This window comes from Cricetulus griseus, chromosome 5 (assembly GCF_003668045.3).
Source record: "Cricetulus griseus strain 17A/GY chromosome 5, alternate assembly CriGri-PICRH-1.0, whole genome shotgun sequence".
NCBI classification, from domain to species: Eukaryota; Metazoa; Chordata; class Mammalia; order Rodentia; family Cricetidae; genus Cricetulus; species Cricetulus griseus.
This window is the reverse complement of record NC_048598.1, coordinates 57,476,379-57,485,080: the sequence shown is the minus strand read 5'-3', so window position 1 is coordinate 57,485,080 and position 8,702 is coordinate 57,476,379. Positions and strand designations below refer to the sequence as shown.

The 8,702-nt window shown below is 45.6% G+C and overlaps 1 protein-coding gene across 1 annotated transcript; it reads left to right on the top strand.

Moving 5' to 3' along the window:
• The first annotated feature begins 220 nt into the window (after positions 1-220).
• On the top strand, positions 221-8,011 carry Avpr1b (arginine vasopressin receptor 1B). The gene is made up of 2 exons (XM_027418116.2): positions 221-1,160; positions 7,677-8,011. The coding sequence occupies exons 1-2, from the start codon at positions 221-223 to the stop codon at positions 8,009-8,011; spliced, it is 1,275 nt and encodes a 424-aa protein (XP_027273917.1).
• The last annotated feature ends 691 nt before the right edge of the window (positions 8,012-8,702 follow it).

The window sequence follows — 8,702 nt, the reverse complement described above, 5'->3', positions numbered from 1 at the left end:
CCCACAGAGGTCAGGGATGTTAGGTCTGCTCTCTGCTGGTTTCCTTCTCCTTCCTATTCCTGTCTGCTGAACTATTCCACCTGTTCCCTGACACCCTCGCCTCCTTTTCTCTCCACCTCTAGAGCTTTCTCTCCCATTCCATTTTATCTATCCAGCTTTGTTTGCACCCACGCGGTCCCTCCATCCACCCTCCTATCCTTCTCTCCCTCAAATCCTGATCATGGATTCTGAGCCTTCCTGGACTGCCACTCCCTCCCCTGGGGGCACCCAGTCTGTCCCCAATGCCACCACACCCTGGCTGGGCAGGGATGAAGAGCTAGCCAAGGTGGAGATTGGCATCCTAGCCACTGTCCTGGTTCTGGCCACAGGAGGCAACCTGGCTGTACTCCTGACACTGGGGTGCCAGGGCCATAAGCGTTCCCGAATGCATCTGTTTGTGCTGCACTTGGCCCTGACTGACTTGGGCGTGGCGCTTTTCCAGGTACTGCCTCAGCTGCTCTGGGATATCACCTACCGCTTCCAGGGCTCTGACGTCCTTTGCCGGGCCGTCAAGTATCTGCAGGTGCTCAGCATGTTTGCTTCCACTTACATGCTGCTGGCCATGACACTGGACCGATACCTGGCTGTCTGTCACCCCCTTCGAAGCCTCCAGCAGCCCAGCCAAGCCACCTACCCTCTCATTGCTGCCCCCTGGCTGCTGGCTGCCGTCCTCAGCCTCCCTCAAATTTTCATTTTTTCTTTGCGAGAGGTGATCCAGGGCTCAGGGGTGCTGGACTGCTGGGCAGATTTCTACTTTTCTTGGGGGCCACGGGCCTACATCACCTGGACCACCATGGCCATCTTTGTGCTCCCTGTGGCGGTGCTCACAGCCTGTTACAGCCTCATCTGCCGTGAGATCTACAAGAACCTTAAAGTCAAGACACAGGCTGGCAGGGAGGAAAGAAGGGGCTGGAGGACGTGGGACAAGTCCTCATCTTCTGCCCCTGCTGCAGCCACTAGAGGGCTGCCATCCCGGGTCAGCAGCATCAGCACCATCACCAGGGCAAAGATCCGAACTGTGAAGATGACCTTTGTCATTGTGCTGGCCTACATCGCTTGCTGGGCACCCTTCTTCAGTGTCCAGATGTGGTCTGTGTGGGATGAGAATGCCCCTAACGAAGGCAAGTATGCGGCTTATGTGAAGTGGTGAGGGAGGGCAATAAGGTTGGTTAGGGTAAGGACCACGGTGCCTCCCAGGGCCAGGCAGGAGACTAAGAAATGGAGTAACTAAGAAAGTTGATGCTTGTTTGTCTTAGAGCATGCTCTGCTGCTATAGACCTCTATGGTTAGCCAGTGGCAAGCTCCCTTCTCTGACCTTCAGACAGGCTTTATTTGTACAAGCAAGATATCGCCACAGTGGAATTTCTTGATTTTAAATTTTGGTTACTTATTTAACAATTTTAAAACACTATGTGATGCTTTTGTTGTGGAACAAGGTAGAAAACAGTATGGCTGTTTTTGGCAGATTTGCTCAGTCAACTTCCAGTTGTTACATGGGCTTTAGGATCACAGACTTAACAGAACTGAAAGGGAGTTTCAAATAATCTGATCCAGGATGGCAATGTACAGGAACTGTTCTCTCTCTCGGTGCCCTCCCCTTCTGGGTCTGGATATGGCTCTGTGGCCTTTCTCAGTAGCCACTTCCAATTAGTTAGGCTGGCATACGACAGCCCTATGACCTCAACTTCAGCTCTTTCTTTCATTATGCCATCGAGGAAAGGGAGGCTCAGAAAGGATCTGTGACTTGGCAAAGTGAAGAGTAGAGCCCACTTTTGTCTTTTTTTTTTTTAAACCATTCCTTGCTGACATCCCTGGTTCTCAACTTGACTCTACAAGGAAGGAGGCCTTCCTCTTACCCAAAAAACAAAGTGATGCTCTCCAAAAAGACAGCTCTACATGGTAACAAGGAATGATGTGCACAGTAGCTTCCTGAGCTGCAAATGCTGCAGGTAGCCCAGGATGACCTTGTAACTCACTGTATAGCCCATGTCAAAATTTTGATCTTCCTGCCTCTACATCCTGAGTGTTGGGATTACAGATACGCAGCACCATGCTTGGCTCTGTATCCCTTCTTAACTATCCCATTGGCATTAGTGTGGACACAAAGGTATTTGCAAGTTTTCTGTAAGCAATGAGCATATTAGACCCAACTTACTATTAAGGCTCCACTGCTCCAGCCAGGCATAGACTAGTAGGAAGGGTTTCTTGGTACCATGTATGTGAAGCTGCATGAAGTGACTTTCTCTACAGTACATCAGAGAAGCCTTAAAGATACAGGTCTAAGATGCCACTGCTAGTAGGTGATGGAGCCAGGACTTGGTTCAGGGGCTTTATAGGCCAGCTTTATCTGTCACATGACTTTTCTCCAAACAATTACAGTCTGGCCAGTGATAAAAGATGAAGTAGTTATTTGCCCTTAATTGAAGCATTGTGGGAAGATTGATTCCATTTTTTTCTATCAGGTGGTGTGGTTTTCCCTGTTTGCCTTCAAGACCCACCATTATTGTGAGCCTGTCCCCAATACGTTGTCTGTATCGAGAGTGATTTTCCATGGCTAAGGACTTCTCTAAGCCAGTGCAGGGACAAAGAACTGTCTTACAATGCATTCTCAGCAAAATAAAAGCCCTGTGGGCTTTGAGTCACTACCTTAGAGTTATTTGTTCTGTTCACCCAGTTCCCCCATGGTCTTTGGGTAAAGCCTGTCTTCTTGCCCCTTGTAAGCTGAATTTCTGCCTGCACTGGTTGTGGGAGATCTTCCCACAAGGGCTGAGCAGCAGAGCCCCCATGGAGTCCGATGCTTCCTCATGGCATATTCCCTTACACTGTGCCTGGCTCAGATGGACCAAAACAAAAGATGCTTCATAAGGCAAGGCATTTGTGTTCCTTAGCCAAATAGCATTGGCTTCTACCCCTATGACTCGTGTCTTATCAAATGTTCCCACCTTATGCCCTGTTTATTTTTGTCTCAGGTGTGACCCTACCTTGAGCACATCTGAAGGAGTTTTTTCATGATTGTCTGAAGCTTTTGTCATGGGCTGCAGGGTAAACACATGAGCTAGACCTTTGATGTTAGTGGTGGGTGCGGGATCTTCTCTTTAGAAATAGAAGGATGGAGCAGTGGTTCTTGTTGACTGTGCTGGAAGAACTGGGAAGTCTGCTTGTGAGTTTCCTTCCAGGTCCAGCATTGCTTTCAAAGGTTCTTCAACCTTTGTGAAGAAGCTGCTAGTAAGTCAGTTATGCTGTTGCACAGGAGGCCAGGGTCATCTGCATTCCTGTTGGTGAGAAGCATTTCCTTAAATCTCTAGGAAGAAATTTATATCTGGAAGGGATCTCAGTGGAATTTTTCACTGTACATTTTTGCCCACCTAAGAAACTTCTCCCCCCCATGAGAGAGTAGATTCCTAGTAACAACTAGAGAAGAAGACTGAGATCCCAGCAGTTGCTCTGTGTCTAGAAGTTGCTCCTCTGTTGTACTTGGAGGTGGTGGTCACCTAAGACCATCAAAAAACACAGACATTTTTATTTAAAATTCATAGCAGCAACATGACAGTTAGGAAGCAGCAATGAAAATAAGTTTATGGTTGAGGGGGTTACCAAAGTATGAGGAACTTTATTAAAGAGTTGAAGGTTAAGGAAAGTTAAGAACCACTGAACTAGATGAAGATTGCTTGCCTGACAAGGCAGATAAAGATGAAAATTATCCAGGTAAGAGTCGACTGTCTTTAGAGTGATACATTTTACTTCACCATTTCTGTGGGTCAGGAATTTACACACCATTTTGTTGGGTCCTGTGCCTCAGAGTCTCTCGCAGGGAAGTAGCTATTATGGTATCAGCCAGGTCTATAGTCATCTGAAGGCTCGGCTGGGAGAGGATTCCACTTCAAGTGAGCTTGTGTATGGTTTGGCTAGCAGGCCTCAGTGCGTCAGCTGGCCATGTGCATTGGCTCCTTGCCATGAAGGCTTCTCCACAGGCCTGCTTGTAGCATGGCGGTTGGCTCTTCCATGCAGTGCAGGAGTTTGAGAAGTTTCATTCCAAGGTCTGCTGATCTACTGCTTTGGGCAAAGGAGACTATAGTGACCAGAGCAAATGGTGAGAATGCTCTAGAGAAAATAGAAAGACCAAAACCACTCATTGTTGTTGTTGTTTTGGTTTTTCAAGACAAGGATTCTCTGTATAGCAGCCCTGGCTGTCCTGGAACTCACTCTGGTAGACCAGGCTGGCTTTGAACTCAGAGATCCACCTGTCTCTGCTTCCTGTGTGCTAGGATCAAAGTGTTCTATCATACCGGGCTTTATATCATACCTAATATTTTCTTGCTATCGCTGCTCAGCATGCATTAAATTTGTTTATCTTTGGATTGCATTGGATTGAAATGTTTGATTTTTAAATTTTTTTTGTTTGAGTTACTGACTTGCATTTCATATTAAAAATAACCAGGGTTAAGGAGGTGGCTCAGGGTGTAAAGTGTTTGCCTGCAAACCCGAGGATCTGAATTTGGATCTCCAGCATCCATGTGAAAAGACTGGTGTGGTAGTCAGATCTAGTGCTGGGATGGGAAGTTCCTGAAGGCTTGCTGGCTGTCCAAGTCTAGCCAATCTGTGGGCTCTGGACTCAGTTAGATGTCCTATCTCAAAAAAAAATTGTAAGGTGGTTAGTGATAGAGGAAGACACCTGATATGAACCTCTGACTTCCACACATGCATGTACAAGCATGTGCACCCAATATACACATATGCATACACATATACACCATATATACATTAATCAAAAATATGTTAGAAGAAAATATCATTGAACGAATTTTTTTTCAGTTCTTTTTTTTTTTTAAAGATTTTATTTACATTCTGCTTCCATGTATATCTGCACACCAGAAGAGGGGACCAGATCTCATAAGGGATGGTTGTGAGCCACCATGTGGTTGCTGGGAATTGAACTCAGGACCTCTGGAAGAACAGTCGGTGCTCTTAACCTCTGAGCCATCTCTCCAGCCCTCACTGAACGAATTTTGGCCTGGGATTATTAGGATAGAATTTCTAACAATATCTGAAATGTCCTTATATATGCTACTGTTATTTTATGCTACATAATCATACAAAACAACAGTCTGCACATTGACTATTATAAATTCAAAATATTAATCAACTCTGAAAGACATTGAAAATGCTCTGTGTTCTACAGTAGCAAATATTTTGGCTAAGATCTGTTTACATGAAAATGAACAAGCACATCCATCCCATTGGCATGAAAACTTGGTTTAGTCTTTAATAAGTACATAGCAAAACTTGTTTTAAAATAAATTCCTTGAAACTCAGAGAGCAGGAGCTATTACTTGAGGCAAGAGCAGCATCCACAACACAGAACTGGACCCTAAAGTATCCTTGAAGAATCCCCTAGCATCAATGACCTGACACAATTTATAGGGGGGTTCCAGGCTTCTGGGAGCCAAGGAAGGAATGCGGAGAGACTTGAGACAGGAGCGAGCAAAGAGATCAGCCTGCATTCATACTCTTCTGTGCCCATCAGCTCGCTCTCTTTCACATCTGCTTCTCCTGTGTTTAATACCCAACGCCACTTCTCCATGCCAGCTGCACCCTTCTCTGCTCTTGTTCTCTGTCTGTAACCCTCTCCTCTCTAAGCACACAGGCTGGCCAAGGTGGAAGGGCTGCTGTGTCTCAGCCTTCTGGGCACTGGGGTGGTTCCAGGTGATTATCTGCATTTCCTTACCTTTCTCTTCCAGTTCCAACTTTAGCCAAAGCTACCTACCCCACTCTACCCCCACACCTTTGTCCCTACTGTCCCCCTTCTACTTACGTTCCTTCCTCTACTCTTTCTTCATCAATCCAACAGTAGTCTCACTATTTTTCTTTTCTACCTATTCCCACACTAACTAATAAATTCATGCTTGCCGTACTATCAATTCTTTATTGTCTAAAATTATTGGTGCTTAGGAAGTGATTATTTTTTATTTAACTGCTAATATATTTTCACAGTGAGCCTGTTCCTTGATAGTGATTGTTTTCGCAGCTAGTATTTCACTCTCAGGGGAGATTGCTCCTGGTGCCCTGAAGTCTGATAGAGGAAAGCTATGCCTCAACCCCACTATGGTGCAGCTTCCCTTGAACACTGTAAATACTTCTACTGAAAGAATGGGAGTGCTTTTTAAAAATCCAACCAATGACCTAATGCACAAGTCTCAAGCCAAAAACATAAGAAACATGAATAGCCAGGGAAAAGTGACTCCTTCAAAAAATCACTAGTCCAATAGTAAAGGCCTCCAATGAGACCGAATTAGACAAAAATCCCATGCAAAGGATTTAAAAGGATGATTATAAATATGCTCAGGAAAATCATGGAGAACACAAACTCCCAAATGAGTTCCAAGAGAACACAAAGAGCTGAAGAAAACAAGGAAAACAATATAAGATGTGAAAGAGACCGGAACATTGAAGAAAAGCAAACAATGTTGGAAATAAAATACTAGTAAGTCAACAGAAAGTTCTGTGAAAGGCCTTACCCGAAGGATAGATCATGAGAAGGACAACGTATCAGGACTTGGAGACCAGGTGGAGAAGCTGAAACAATCAATGGCAAAGGTAAATTAGTAAGAAAGTGTTAATAAAACATTTGAGATCTGAGGCATACCCTGAAAAGACCTAATCTACAAACCAGGGCCATAAAAGAAAGAGAGAAAAAAATCCATGCTGAAGAAATAGAAACATTTCCAATAAAACCATAGCTTCAAAACTCACCTATCTAAGGGAGATGCCCATCCCCTTAGGGAGGAATTTAAAATACCAAACAGATAAGACCAGAAAAGAATTTCCCCACGTTATATTATAAAGTACCTTGGAAGCAGCAAGAGAAAAACACCAAGTTACACAGAAAGACAAGCCCATCATAGTAACAGCTGATTTCTCAACAGTGTTTAAAAGCCAGGAGGGCTTAGAGTGATGTGTTTAGAGCTCTGAAAGACAACTGTCAGCTCAGCCTACAGTCCACCAAAAGGCAACTTTCTATGATGAAAACAGACTGAAGGAACCCTTGGCCTCTAGGCTACAGCAGATAGATGCTGGAAGGAATCCTTCATACCCAACGAGAAAAATACGCACATCCATGAGGCCATAGGGAAGAAGAAAATCACTTTGTGATTTGTATCAGTAAATGTTCCATTTGTCTACCTGTATACCCAAGGAAACATACATTTTTTTTTCCCCTGGGCGAAAAGGGATCATAATTGGAGTAAGTTTCCAAAGGCCTGTGTTAAGTTTGAGGCTGGACTGGGCTAAAAGAATGAGAAAAGACTCGAATTAGAGGATTCATGGTCCACATTTTAAAACAAAACCTTTTCCTTCTGTTTGGACCAGCAGTCCTACCCAAGCAGCGTTTACTCTTCTAAATTGAACTTGGAGCAAACCTTATCACTACCGTTACAAGTCAGCTGAGACAGGGGCAGTGAGGCCTGGCTTAGGAATTAAAGTTTAGGCCTGAGCAATGCTCCCTAGTTACAGAACCCCAAGTGAATCTCTTTTCCTCTCTGGGCCTCCATGCCTTCATCTGCTCAGTGGAGACCCGGTTTCTGTCCTAGGCTCCCCCTTGTGCTGTCGTTCTAAGACCTTTTGTATTTCTGTCTCGGCAGATTCCACCAATGTGGCTTTCACCATCTCAATGCTTTTGGGCAACCTCAGCAGCTGCTGCAACCCCTGGATCTACATGGGCTTCAACAGCCACCTGCTGCCACGTTCCCTGAGTCCCCGCTCCTGCTGCAGGGGTTCCCAGCCCCGAGTGCACAGGCAACTCTCCAACAGCAGCCTTGCTAGCCGCCGCACAACACTGCTGACCCACTCCAGTGGTCCATCTACCCTCCGTCTTAGCCTTAACCTCAGCCTCCATTCAAAGCCCAGGCCTGCAGAGTCACCGAAGGATTTAGAGCAGGGGGATGGAGAAGCCAACATGGAGACCAGCATCTTTTAGAGAGGAGTCCCTGGAACCAGGCTCTGCTCATCTCAGGCATTGGGAATAAGGGCTAAAAGGGTTGATGATGGTACCGAGTGGAGCCTAGTTTGAGGCAGGATGAGGAGGCTAGAATGGCTGCCACTACCCTAGGTGTCATGGCAGCCCCTAGTGTGAGTGCTGGCTATTCTCTCTCAATTTTAGATTGTTGGGAATCGGGAGAATCAAATTCTCGGTTCCCTTCACATCCATAAAGGCACCCACAAACAGACCCGGCTGGTAGACTAGTATTCTAGATCTAGGACAGGCCTCAATGGCATTATCAACTTAGAGGCTTGTCTCGTGACTTGGCTAACTGTTCCCATTCTAACCTACTGGTACATCTCAGTGCAACCAGGGAGGACAGATTATTAGAAAGGAGAACAGGACTCCCAGCTATGCCCTCCTATCTGCAGAAATGAGATGATCTGATGACAATTTGGGGCTTGATACCCGATGGTGATGTGGGAACTGGTGCCAACTAGGAACACAGTAAATGCTAGCTAGCCCTTCTCCTGCATCATTCCTGCCACTGGGTGTTTGGCACTGGGACACACCATGCATTCTCAGTGGTATGTCCCCTGGGGCTGAGATAGGGAGAAAGAGAAGCAGGAAGAAGAAGTGAAAAAGTTCACAATAAAATCAGAAGAAAGATGGGGAGCAGAGGGGGGAA